This window comes from Xiphias gladius, chromosome 19 (assembly GCF_016859285.1).
Source record: "Xiphias gladius isolate SHS-SW01 ecotype Sanya breed wild chromosome 19, ASM1685928v1, whole genome shotgun sequence".
NCBI classification, from domain to species: Eukaryota; Metazoa; Chordata; class Actinopteri; order Istiophoriformes; family Xiphiidae; genus Xiphias; species Xiphias gladius.
In genome coordinates, this window is record NC_053418.1 from 15,805,163 (window position 1) to 15,818,874 (window position 13,712).

The window sequence follows — 13,712 nt, forward strand, 5'->3', positions numbered from 1 at the left end:
AAGACTTCGTATTTATCATTTTCCATTTTTTGATGCCGTGACACAAAAAACTGAATTGATTTGATTGGAACAGTTTTATTAACTTTTACTTTTAGTAACAGTCTAAAAATTCCTAATATAAAATATATATTTCTTGAACAGCCCCAAAAGTGCAAAACAAATCCATCAGTTCTTCCCTACATACGCAAACAACCAGCATTGAATTATCAACATCAAGATGGCAAAATTTATGGCCTCATAACCTACATGGATGCTTAATTTCTTCAGAAGACATTAAAGGATAGATTCTCATATCACATGTCCGTATGTACATTTAAAGAGTAACGGGATGATGACAGCCAGTATGGAGTTCTCTTCTCCATACTGGCTATGAAAAGATGCCGTCACAATGCTTTTCCAATGTAAGAGATGGATGACAAAATTCACAGTCCTCGATCTGTGCAGAAATCACTTTAAAGTGTAGCCAATGATAATATGGGGCTTCAGAGGTTACAAAATTCCCACTTGATTTGATAAACTGTGAAATGCATTTTAACATTAATTGAGGAATTTGAATGCTGTCAACCATTTGTTACACTGGAATCATGTTAGGAAGAGATCTCTTCAGGGCTAGTATGGACAGGATGAACAATTACAGTGACCAATAACCGTTACAGTTGGGCTTTACATGGGGGCATGTGAAAATAAGTTAACCTATCCTTTTAGGCTAATTACATCTACAAAAATATACATCTCAAAATTCTGTTTTGACTTCAGTCTTGCAGGTGGCTCATGTCCAGGCTGATCGAGGTCTGCTGTGAATCTGAAAGGCACAGTTTGAAGCATATTTTAATGCTGATAAGATTAAAGAGCACTTGGGAACATGGAATTTAAACGTTTGGGATCATCCTGCAGCTTGACTTTCATCTTTTACCTTCTCCTGGTACCCTTTCTTGGCCATCCTCTGCATCTCCAGCCTCAGCTCCTCCTCTTGGAATCGAAGAGCCTCCCTCTCCTCCTCCTCGTCCTGCTCTATCCTGCACTGCTCCTCCCAGTGCTCTTGACGCTGCTGCTCCACCTACAGTGTATATGCACAAACAACGTTAGGTCTGTTTTATTAAAAAGGATATAGTCTTATTCTGTTGTTTTGAGTTCAAATGTCTTCTTTTTTTTCAATTTACTCAACTGTACATAAGTAAGCTGCTATCGTGGCAACTCAAAATAGGTTTCTTTAAATTCTCAAGGACTAAACACAAACCCCTGCAGCATGTTCCAACCTGAGCATTTAACTCTTGGATCCTTGCTGTCCTACGGCCCTCTTGTTGGTCCTTCTCCCGCCGTCTGATCTCCTTCTCCAGCTCCAGCTCCTGGATCAGCTCTTCTCGTCTCCTCAAGGACTCCTCCTGAGCCTCGTGGTTCTTCTGCATCTTCAGCTCCAGCTGCTGCTGTCTCCCTGCAAGCACCTTTCCAAGAAAAATACAGGAAAGGCTTTACTCTGTAATAAAATTATTTAAATTTCACTCAACGTGTCGAAGTGATTCGAAACAGATCTACCTCATGCATGAGCCGTTCTCTGGCTTTCTTCTCCTTCTCCCACTGTGCCTCTCGTTTCTCCCATACATGCTGCGCTTCTTCTCTATAATGGATGAGATACATTGTTTTATATTTGAGTCGAAGCAGGATTCCCTTCCTGCAGAGTCAGAGGTTAATTGAATCTTGATGCTCACCTGTGTAGGATGTCAAACTCAGCCTCCCGTTCCCGCTCCAACTGAAGTTGCTCTTCAATCACTCGTTTCATCCAGGCAGCATCAGCGATAGCCCGTTCCCTTCTTGCAGTCTCCAGCCTCCTGTCCTCCTGCTCACCTTCCAGCAGGGCTGCCAGGATCTTACGATCGGCCTCCTGGTGGGCACAGAGGAATTCAAGGAAGACGTCAAAACCAAAGAAGATAGATTGGAAGAATACACTGTAGTATTAGCAGGTAAAGTAGACTTACCAGTTCCTCCTGTACTTGCTGGGCTCTCCTCTTCAGCTGAGCTCGATATTGACGGATCAAGAAAAGCCTGATGGAACACAAATCCCATGAACCAAATACCTCACTAGCATCAAGTATCATCTCACTTGTCATCAGTTATCTGCAGAAAGAGCTTCCCTTACCCAATCTCAGACTTCTTTTCCCTTTCCTCCACCTTCCTCCTCTCCGCTTCTATCTTTTCCAGCTCCCACTGCTGGACCAGCAGAGCCTCTTGCTCCTTCTTTAGACGAGTGGCCTGAGAGAAAAAAAAAAAAGATGAAAAATGCTTAAATGTGCAATATCATTTTTCACAGTAGAAATACTTTGTCCAAGATCTGTATACCTCTTCTTCCCTCAGCTTCAGTTCTTCCATCTGTTTGCGAAGTTCTTCTGCTCTCTTGAACTCCTCTGCTTTCCTTTTCTCCTCCCCCTGCTTCATCCTCTCCAGCGCTTCTTTTCGGGTCCTTTCATACTCATTTTCAAAACGCCTCTTCTCCTCTTGCTCTGCTACGTCTTGCTGCATGTTTGGAGAGGTAGGTCAATTACAGTAGATGTTTAAACTTTCTCAGTTATGTACTCTGTTGAGGGGATTACCCTGAGTATATTTCAAACTTGATGCTGTGCTCACAGATGACATGAACGCTCTTTGATTAAAAATTGATTTGTTACATAAATAATCACAAACATAAAAAGGATAATGACAAAATTTAATGACTTGTGGGTCCTATGTGTCATCACTGGCTTGAAGGAGGTAATACTTCAGAGTACTGGGGAGCAATGTCTCCACTATTAAATTTGATTAAAATTGAGTATTGTATTGAGTATCGGTCAAAAACACTTTTCATCCTTAGACGGTTATTAAAATGCTTGAATAAGCAGAAACTGAACTGTTTTATCTGACAGCTGTGATGAATCTCCTACCTGTTTCTTCTCAGATATCTGCTCCTGCCATTGGCTGACAACATGATCTTTATGTAATGCTGACTCGACCTGTGGACAGAGTAAAAGGGAGTTCTGACATACACGAGACAGAGATACTGATGAATCTGATCCCTAGCGGAAGAGATACCAGAACATTTTATTCTCTTAATTCAACACTGGAATCAGGTTAACAGAAAGTCATGGAATATCTGCATCACAAGCCCTATTCGTTTCCAGCTCACATGGACGTCTTGACAAAAAGTGTCCGTTTTCTCTACTTGCTTGGCTCTCCAGGCATACAGATGGTCACTAGATTCCTTAGGCCATTTATCACTTCATTAACAGTCAGATTTTGAGGTAAGAGGTTTGGCAACTTATCACTTTTGCAGTAATAGTTTGAACTTGGCTACCTCTCGCAACTCTGGGTTGTTTTTCTTCCAGTGCTCCCTCAACAGCTCTTGTGCAAGCTAGGGATATAAAAAACAGAATTATAGGATAGGATTATACACTGTATTGAAAATGAAATATGCATCTAATTCAATGAAACTACCTTTTTTCTTCTTTCCTCTCTTGCTGTACGAAGCTCGTCATTTTTTTGCACCAGCTGACTTGCCAATGTGCTCCTGTCAGGGACCACGTGCCTGAGCTCCGCCTCCAGCTGGTCTTGCTCCTCTTGAAGCATGGCCCTGAGCCGATTCCTGCGCTGCTCCAGGCTGGCCTTCTTTTCCTCCTTCAGTCTCTGTTTATGGTACGCTGACATACTGACAAAGGAGTGAAAAAAACAAACAAACTTGGATTGCCTTTCTCTGGCATCTTTGTCTGCCATTTATCTGCTGATGAAACAGATGGGCATTGAATATACTAAAGACAAAGTACTACAATAGTATTCATTCATGGTGTCTAACTATCATTCACACACACACACACACACACACACACACACACACACACACACACACACACACACACACACACACACACACACACACACACACATTTACGGGAAGACTTGCGTACATTCTATACGCCTAAAGTATAATCAACAAGCAACTAAATACAGTAAAAGAGACACTGACTTGTACATTATTATCTTCAGTATGTAATTAATAGTAGTATTTAAGAAATTATTTAGTGGGAAGATAATCAACATGTGTGTTCGTCAGTGTACTGTAAATTTTGTCTATACTTATGAATGTTGTCTTTCTTATTAGTAAGCATACACACATTGGTAAGCAAGAGATTGGTTGTATTAGACAGCCCTATTTATTGACATAAATGGCATCTTAAACAACATGAAATATATATTGATAAATATATATATTTTTTGCTGATGACATGTATTTAGTGTGTCTCACCACATTTACTGTGTAAGTATATATTTATGGTAAATACCCTGAAGATCACTCCTCTGGTGACTTTTTTGGTCTGACAGAAAAATTAAACAAACTATATTTTTTGCTCTTAAAAAAAAGACAAAAGGGATCATTACTTGGTGAATCACTGCCTCTTTTAAAATTATTTTGTTATCTTTGCAATAGAGAGACCTTATATGGGATGATTACTTACAGAGTCAGCTAAGGAAAGGCAGTGAAAGAGAAACAGTATAAAAATTGTTTAGAAGCACCCTGCCAATTATATTAATTATGAACACTGGGATAGAAGAAAAGAGAAAACATCTCCAAAACTATATAAAGCAATAACTGTTACTCAGTTATTTTGATTCAATTGCTTCAGTGGTGGACGGAGTTCAGATCCTTTACTTAAGTAAAAGTACTAATACAACAGTGTAGAAATACTCTGCTACAAGTTAAACCCTGAATTGAAAATGTTGTAAAAGTATGTAACTATAATCAGGAAAATTTACTTCAAGTGTTAAAAATAAAAGTACTCTATGCAGAAAAATGCCCCCTGAGACTGTTATACTATCATATATTAAATCATTAGTTTAACATTATGCATACCTTAATATAAAAGTGGGATTTTACAGTTGTAGTTGGTTGAGGTGGAGGGGGAGATTATGGATTAATCGGCTGGTTATTTTCTTGATTAATCGATTGATTGTTTGGTTTGTAAAAATTCTGATAATAGTAAGAAATGCAAGTCACAATTACTCAGAGCCCAAAGGGAGACCTTCACAATTTTTTGTTTTATCCAACCAAAAGTCCAAACACCAAACTTATTAAAAATAAATTAAAAATAATTAAAATAACCAAAAGGAAAAGCAGCAAGCACATTTCAGAAGCTGGAACCATGGTAATTGGTATACTTTGCATGAATAATAAAGACGATCTCAATAGTTGCCAATTAAATTTCTGTAGGTCGATAAACTGTTTCAGCTGTACTTGCATATACTGTTGTTGTAGTTTATAACAAAACATCATATTTTATAATGTATAAGTTGTATGTGTGTTTCGTATGCAAACATCTACAATGTGTCCTTCTGCAATGTAGTTGAGTACCTCAACTTTATACTTAAGTACAGTACATGAGAAAATGTACATAGCTACTCTCCACCACTGGATTGCGTTATTTTCCTCGTGATGTTTCGGAGATTTCTCAAGTTGTTGGCGAAATCGTGTGGTAACCAAGTCACTCCAGCTCCGGTGGATGAAGTTACCTCTGCTGGTAGGAGTGACGGGAGCTCCACACCGCCTGTCTCTGGCTGCAGACACTCTGCTCTCTGAAGTACCGAGCGTGCAGCTCCCACTGCTGTCGCCATCGGGCCTCCTGCTCCCGCTGCCGTGCGAACTGTCCCGCCAGCACCCGGGACCGGCTTGGCATATGGTCCGAGAGGGTCGGCAGAGCCATAGATCTGAATCATAATTAACATAGAGCGTAAGTAGGAATAACCTCCACCCAATCCTGACCAACGTCTCTTGTTTTATAATCGATTAGTTACCTGGCCAATTCAACACAGCCTTAGCCAACGCTAGCTATTTCTGTGTGTTAAGTCGACGCTAAAGACCACTCACTGACACAAAAACAGAGAGTATCCAGTTACTTTTACGTCTCTGCTTATGTTACATGTATTGTTGTACATGAAGCGTTTTTTACTTGAAAAAAAAAATCAAAAAAATATGAACAAAGCGTTGATGTTACACCCCTCATCACCCGGCAACACTAAGATAGCTTAGTTAAGGGCCTTTATAGCTCGATAAATAATACGTACTTACCCTTTCGGAGGGGAATTGGTTTGCCTCCTATCGATGTTTATCAAATGCAGTCGATGTTTTGACTTTCCACACAGAAAACTCGCCTTTACTCATAACTCCAGTTTTCCTTAGTTACCGATACACTTCCTGGTTACTCCCACGCTAAGGCATACAGTAAGGGTCAAAATTACTCGTGGCTGAAAACGCGAAACGTATTTCCTTTCCACGTCGCTTCTTTTCTTGAGCATCTCAATTCCAACTATATTTTGTATTATGATTATTAATTATTAGATAGCTTATTTAGTTTCTATTTCCAAGAGACGTCAAGAATGAGATATTTGTTGACCAGAAAAATATACCAATAATGAGTATCGATGACGTATTATATTGATTGAATGTATATATTATTTGAGATACAATGATTTCTGTCTCAAAACGGTAAAAATATTATCAACATTATTATTATTATGTTTTTCGTACCAGCAGTTATATAAACAAACAACAAACACAACTTTAGGTTGCCAGGCTGCGGAAAATCCTCCTCCAGCATGACACGTTTGTCTTTTTAGCTCTTTAATTCTCCAATGGTGGGGTCTCACTCATCATGTATCTTCTGGAAAAGGGCTGCAGGACATCTGCACCAAAATCCATTTATTAACTGACCATTAACATTTACAAGACTTATTGTGGTATACCCTTATAGACAGTTTTATTGTCTGTTGATATGCTTGCCAAACTTAAAATAGTACAAATGTAAAGGGAATGATACAGTAAATGTGAAATGTTGATGATAAGGGCTGTTTTTGTTACACTTTTATGTTAATGAGCACCCATTTTGTTGTTTAAATAAAGACTCTCTTGCAGGAGTGTGCAGTTTAGATAAAATGTTTTAGTTTCTGTTCAGTAATAGTGCAATTATAAATTTTGGTAAATCATTCATAAACATTTTTTTATTCCCTCAAATAAATTATCAGGTTTGCAGTGATTAATTTTAGTATGACAAATAAATAAAAGGTCTTGGGCTTCTTAATTTGTAATAAAAAATAAAATCAATAATAAAAGGTTCTCCAATAATCCATCAAGTCTGCAGTGGTGTTATGTTAATAAACTGTTCATAAATGGAATTTGGACTAGATGTCCTTCAGTCCTTTTCCAGAAGATACGTGATCAAACGGTCCATTGGCCACATCCACCCAATGGATTAAAGAACTAAAAAGACAAGCAAAATGTTTTGTTTGGTGAGGATTTTTCACAATCAGGCAACCTAAAGTTGTTCTTGTTAATAGCTTATAAATATAAATGGTGCCTTATCAGAAAGTGGTGACTACTCTTTTTTTCCGTCCTTAGTTGTGTGCTGTTATTTTAGAATGAAATAATATGAGACTAATATATAATAATGATAATAAACAAGATATAATCTGGCTCCAGACCTCTGAATCACCACTTACATCTGTTCAGGGATTCAAATGGCATGAATTAAGTGATCGACATTTGTTAAATAAATAAACGGAATTAACGAGGTGTAACTAAATGACAATTCAGTCTGATTGCCAGGTCACCGCCGGCACAGTGTGGCAACTCGAGATGTTCCACGAAACTCCATTAGTTGGCAGTAAAGCAGCGTATGTGATGAAAGGCAGAGGAAGACTGGTGTCAGCTGATTGGAGCACATCAGGCGCAGGTCCGGGGCTTCCTCGGGACTTCTGTCTGCGCGCCCTTTATTCGGCCCGTCCACCCGACAGGTGGCAATGACCCGGATCCAGCAGTAACAGACTCGATCACATGAGCCGACGGCTGGGGGTTCCGCCGCCACCTGGGTTCAGTGTAGGTGCCTTGAGCGTGCGTTTGTGTGTGCGTGAGAGAGTGAGACACACACACACACACACACACACACACACACACACACACACACACACACACACACACACACACACACACACACACACACACACACACACAGACAGACAGACAGACACACACACACACACACACACACACAGACAGACAGACAGACAGAGACACACACACACACACACACACACACACACACACAAACACACAGACAGACAGACAGACAGAGTGTCCTTGTAAATCTGCAGCGGAGAGCTGAAAGCCTGTTGCTATCATTTCAGAGGTAAGAGTGTGTCCGGACTTAAGAGATGGCTCTGCTAATGGAGCACCACTTCAGACAGCTGCCCGCTGACAGACAGGTGGAAACTAGAGCTTTTCTGGAGGCCGTGTCATACCTTCCACCATTCTTTGGTAAGTGAAGTTTCCACGCTGTGACACAGTAGGTACCATGAAGTGACATTCCTGGATATGAAAAAATTTGAAAAACGTACTCTCAGATGTCACTGCCTGCAGAGAAACGGTGCTCCTTTATACACAAAATGTATTTCTACACTTCATTGTAATGATTGAGTTGTTAGGGGCTTATCGTTACAGTATAGGCCAGATTGATGGCACTGACAAACTGATAATTAGTTTTAAGCATGTAGATTTATAGAGCTGTATAATTCAAGTACTGCTGACTGTTAAATTGACTGGATAGGCACAAAAAAATTCACAGTTTTATTTCAAAAGTAGCCCACCTCAATGGACCTTTTTTCCACCGTTGTAAAATTTTCATGTGGGATTTGTTCAACCTTGACTAATAAAGACAGAATTCGTCGTGAGGGAAATCTGTCACAACATTTCTGTCGAGCCTAATGAAACGCTCTTGCTCTTTCCAAATGCTAATCTTTTTTTTTTCTTTTTTGGATCGTATTTCTCTCCATCAAGCTGTCCACAATCCCTTAGCATGCATAATTTAATCCACTGGCTTGGATTTTAAGTTGAGAAAATTGATTAGTACGGTGTTGAGTTCCCTTTGCCCATTCACCGGCGGCATGGTGCACCAGGGCATCTTTGTGTGACTTCATTCTGTATTAATATGCCAAAGGTTCTGTATTGGATTTGCCATGTGAAACCCTTGAGAGGAACCAAGTCTGATGTTGATATTAAGCTCTTTTCTCCCTGTCACCATTGTTTTTCCTGACCTAGAAATCTCTTGGCCAACTTTCCTACAAGCCATTAAAGTCCTGCACACTCATAGTACATTCAAAAAGGTATTTTAAATTATTTTTGCCCCTTCGTCTTCTGGAGCGGGATTGACACCTCCCTCGCTCTTCTGTTAGTTTTGCTGTGCCTATCATAGCATTACAACTTATATTTTTATGTTTATTTTAAGTCGATGTTGTTTAGCAACTTCAGCAAACTCCCACTGCTGCTCTGTGTAACTTCAACCTGAGAAGAGGTCTAATTACCTACAAAATTTAACAACTGTGTGGGTGTGCAGGCCTGTTCACGAGCAAAGAGCTGAACAAATGATACGGTTTTGTAATACAAAATTATTCAAAGGCTCATTCCTGTTAGAATATAATTTAGCTTTAGTTTGTGTAATTGCCCAAAGCTTCCAGAAGCACTTCATTGATAACAGAAATCTTCATCCTCTGAATAGAGTGGAAAATGTGGAAAGAACCATAGAAAATTACACTGTCTCAGAAACAGGATATGTTGCCATCCGTGTTGTGGCAATGCATCACATCAGCACAACAGAGCGGACTGTGCCAAGAGTAGTTTCCATTAACTGCTCGGGGGTTAAAGCTGTCTGTTGTGTCAGTGGGTCAACCAGGAGCCGTGTGCGGTCGGGACTCGAGAGGTCTCATTGTTTTCAGTCCCGTCACCAAATACTCACATTCTCTAGCCGGCTAATTAAAATACACCTAATGATAATACCGTGATGATGTGTTCGGCCTAATAGGGTATACTGGCTTTACGAGACAAGAGTTTTTTGACTACCAGTTGTTCCCAATATTGGAATTGTGACTAGAATGTGTTATGCATGAGTTTTTAGGGACAGATCGCCAAAAGAGGTATGAGGGAGAGCTATAGCTACTGAAAATGTGATGCTTGTCAGCAGTGCATTAAATAAGCCTGAGTGACTGGCAAGTTTAAATATTTGACATATTTCTTTCTTTAACAGAAATACAAACTTTTCTGATGATACCCGACAAAAAAGCCATGTATACATACGAACGTGCACTCAAGTCAAGCTTTGGCAGATACTTTGTTTGTTTCTGAGTGAGGTTGGTCATTGTGAGAAGCTCCAAAGAATGTTAATACTCTCAAAACGATAATAGTTTTTCTTTACATGTACTGTATTATGTGTAGGTTTTCACTGTCCCTCACCTTCAATTCTCAGTCACACCCTAAATATTTCTCCTCAGACTGCCTTGGCGCGACTGTTTTTGCACCAATTAAAGCTGACATAACTGGGAACATCACAGTAAGTGCAATTATTCGCTGATGTGACTTGAGTTAAATATATCACTCTACTGTTATATTACTCCTTAATTTCGTAATAATTTAAAATGCATTGTTTTAACTACTAGAAGATCAAGGCAGTTTATGATACCAACCCAGGACGGTTCAAGACACTACAGCAGATTTTGGAGGCAGAGAAGGAAAAGCATGGAGCAGCATGGCCCAAAGTTGGAGCGACGTTGGCTCTGATGTGGCTGAAAAGGTTTGAGAAACTTTACATTTGTGGGTTTTTTTTATTGTATGCAAGCTCTGTATCCATAATCACCGTGCATGTCTAATTTTTCAACAGGGGCCTACGATTTATCCAAGTCTTCCTTCAGAGCCTGGTGGATGGTGAGAAGGATGACAACAACCCAAACCTCATTCGAGTCAATGTCAACAAAGCCTATGAAATAGCCCTGAAGAGGTACCATGGCTGGTTGGTGCAACAGCTTTTCAAGGTGAATGGCCTGATATTTATTTTATAAGAGAGTCGTATCTTAGAGCACAGACTCATGGCTTGATCTGAGTTATTTGTTGAAAAATGCATGCAGTGATGTGTAAATTTGACATCTTTGTTTACTTTTAGGCAGCTCTTTTCGCTGCTCCATATAAGTCAGATTTCCTGAAGGCCCTCTCCAAGGGCCGGGACATCAAGGAGGAGGAGTGCTTGGAGAAAATCAGAAAATTCCTCATCAACTTCTCTGCCACTGTTGATGCTATCTATGAGATGTACAATAAGATGAATGCTGACCTTGACTACACAGTGTGACTGCTGGACGTAGGCAGTCTACACTTCTGCAGTCTACATCTTGACTTGGCTCCCTTCAGATTATCTGACAGCTCACTGTGAGAGTTTTTGTATAATACCCGTCGTCATTACACGTCAAGTGTTTGTGCACTTTCAACCATCTGTGTGCCTGCTCTGTCTTTCTCTGTACACCTTTTCCTCACTGTTGTTTTTGATCCTGGGGGCAAATTTTCCAAAGCACCTGCAGATTGAAACGCTGTATTTCTTTATTCTCCATTTGAGGAGTCTTGTCTCTTTATAGGAAAGATATTTTACGTTTAAAAGAATTGCCAGATGTTTATGTGCATGATGATGAGTACTCTCACAAATATGAGAAAGTTCTACCAAGAATCAAAGTGCTAATTACTCAACTGATGTTTTTAAACCAGCAACGGGACTGTTACAAAAGCACTTAGTAAACAAGTGAGGTGTCTGTTGTCGACAGATTTAATGAGCCACACAACTATCAAAACTGAGCTTAATGCAAAAATATAATCTTTCTACAGTAATTTGTACCTTACAGTGATATTGTTTTGCATATAAACACTTTTAATGCTATATATATTGAAGAAAACATTGTTAAGTCTTAAAATTGAATTTTCACACTTCAAATCTGTCCACCAGAATTGTGTATAATACGTATTCTATATGATGAGGAAGAAACAAGCTGCATTTATTTCTTAATCACACAAACACCCAGAAAATGACGTAAGAATTTAAAGTGTTCATTTTCCTGATGCGTTTGATTTGCCCTATATGATGAAATAGCCATCAACTTTTAAGTAGTAGTTCAAAATATATAAAATAAACTCCCAGAAATGTATGCCCATTGCTTATATTTTCACGGAAACAAATCAAAATCCAAAACACATATCACAGATTTCAGAGAAGAAGTTATATGTTTCATCTTATGCAACAAATGCTGTATTGTAAAATTTTCCGGGACTTTTGGGGATTTAATTGGAGATTTTACCTTTAAATTAACCATTTTACATCTAAGTTGTTACATTGTCCTAAGTTATTTATTACCTTTACCTCAAGTTAAACAAAACATAGCCAGTTTAACCAGTATCACGACTTACGGTGTTTGATTTTCCTCACAACATGTTGGATAGATTTTTTTTTTAAAACCCCACACAACACTTTGAAGATGTACGTACACCGTTGTTAATGGCTTTTAATAATGTACACAACTTTGTGCCTTAAGCTGGAGGTATGGATCATTTAAGTGACCACGTCAGCTTTTCTGCCTTTAATTGTGTATATTTTCATACTCGTCACCTTGTGTAAACCAGGCAGGCCAACTAAGAACAAAATGTTAATTATTACTGAGGGTTATTACTGAGGAGCTGGTCTGTCTTTGCTATGTAGGACTTCCATATTTTTACTATTTTTCCAAAGCAATGCTTCATCAAGTGTTTGTCTCCATCCACTCTGATCTCAGGTGCTTACACAAAACTAAATATGTAGTTTTATTTTAACCTTATCGTCGACGAAATGTAAAGTGTTGCATTACGACTGTTTAGCCTTCTACATGTTTGTTAGATAGATGGGAAATTTCAGATTACTTGCAAAACAAAGCAAGATGTCAAATGTGAATTTATGTCAAATTTATGGACAACAAGCTTGAATATAGGTTATGTTCATGGCCCCTGGTTAGTCTATACTGTTCTGAGCTCACTGAAATACTTTTCTGGCGTCTCTTGTGGCTGAAATTATCTTGCCATGTGTGTACACTGCAAAATAACAAATCTTTTTTCAACGTCTGGTAACCATAATTTGCAATAAAAGTATGTGCAACAATTCATGTGATTTTCTTTTTTTTTCCTTCTTCAGTTTCTTTCTTGAAGGTCTTTTTGTGCAACTCTGCAATTTTTCAGAATAGGCAATCAGCAGTGGTGTGGAGTAAATAAGTACGTTTACCCCAGTTCTATACATAGGAACAGTTTTGAGGTATTTGTACTTTACTTGAGTATATTTATGTGTTGCCACTTTATATTTCTGTTCCACCACATTCCGGGGGAAATGTGATATAATGCATTGTTAAAAACTAAACTACCTAATAGTATATGATAAAGTTAAAATGATCTTCTCCTTGACCAGATGCGACATTAAAATGCTGCTTAGATGTTAATGCGTCAGTAATAATAATCCAGAATGGCCATTCTGCTGTCTAATGAGTGCTTTTACTTGTTTTGTTTCTAATACTTCCGTACTTCTGCTTGGATGAATGCTGGTCTTTTACCTGTAATTGAGTATTTACAAAAAGCAACAGGGATACTTATTTTCATTTTGCGCGTGGCTCTTCATGCTCTCTTTGGCAGCCTCACCGCGCCTTCCTTCCACAGATTTATCAAGCCGTTCTCCATTTCATTGGGTGTTTTTTTTTTTTAAATAGCTGAGAAATGGGTCAGGGTTTGTGAAATATCCCTCCCGGCAGGCATGCTCGTTCGCCAATGCAGCCGCCTGGGAAGGGCACCCTGGGATAGAAAGCCGGGATCAGGAACAAACTTT

General features: G+C 39.1%; 2 protein-coding genes across 2 annotated transcripts; one reads left to right on the forward strand and one right to left on the reverse strand.

The window, feature by feature from the left end:
• Positions 1-108: 108 nt before the first annotated feature.
• On the reverse strand, positions 109-6,237 carry LOC120804756 (trichoplein, keratin filament binding). Its single transcript, XM_040154346.1, has 13 exons — positions 6,086-6,237; positions 5,530-5,724; positions 3,463-3,673; positions 3,323-3,379; positions 2,913-2,981; positions 2,335-2,508; positions 2,135-2,247; positions 1,974-2,040; positions 1,707-1,879; positions 1,534-1,615; positions 1,257-1,442; positions 914-1,057; positions 109-802 (listed from the first exon to the last, which is right to left on the reverse strand). The coding sequence occupies exons 2-13, from the start codon at positions 5,718-5,720 to the stop codon at positions 770-772; spliced, it is 1,500 nt and encodes a 499-aa protein (XP_040010280.1). The 5' UTR covers positions 5,721-5,724; positions 6,086-6,237; the 3' UTR covers positions 109-769.
• A 1,535-nt stretch (positions 6,238-7,772) lies between these two features.
• gltpa (glycolipid transfer protein a) lies at positions 7,773-12,979 on the forward strand. The gene is made up of 6 exons (XM_040154450.1): positions 7,773-7,888; positions 8,197-8,326; positions 10,333-10,391; positions 10,498-10,631; positions 10,719-10,869; positions 10,998-12,979. The coding sequence occupies exons 2-6, from the start codon at positions 8,224-8,226 to the stop codon at positions 11,178-11,180; spliced, it is 630 nt and encodes a 209-aa protein (XP_040010384.1). The 5' UTR covers positions 7,773-7,888; positions 8,197-8,223; the 3' UTR covers positions 11,181-12,979.
• The last annotated feature ends 733 nt before the right edge of the window (positions 12,980-13,712 follow it).

Bases quoted from the DNA above. Each gene is read 5' to 3' on its own strand.
- LOC120804756 (XM_040154346.1), bottom strand. From the start codon at position 5,720: ATGGCTCTGCCGACCCTCTCGGACCATATGCCAAGCCGGTCCCGGGTG. The intron at 2,509-2,912 runs GTAGGAGATTCA...CCAAACATGCAG, and splicing joins AGATATCTGAGAAGAAACAG to CAAGACGTAGCAGAGCAAGA. The intron at 1,443-1,533 runs GTAGATCTGTTT...TTTCTTGGAAAG, and splicing joins GAGAACGGCTCATGCATGAG to GTGCTTGCAGGGAGACAGCA.
- gltpa (XM_040154450.1), top strand. From the start codon at position 8,224: ATGGCTCTGCTAATGGAGCACCACTTCAGACAGCTGCCCGCTGACAGA. The intron at 10,392-10,497 runs GTAAGTGCAATT...TTTAACTACTAG, and splicing joins ACATAACTGGGAACATCACA to AAGATCAAGGCAGTTTATGA. The intron at 10,632-10,718 runs GTTTGAGAAACT...ATTTTTCAACAG, and splicing joins GCTCTGATGTGGCTGAAAAG to GGGCCTACGATTTATCCAAG.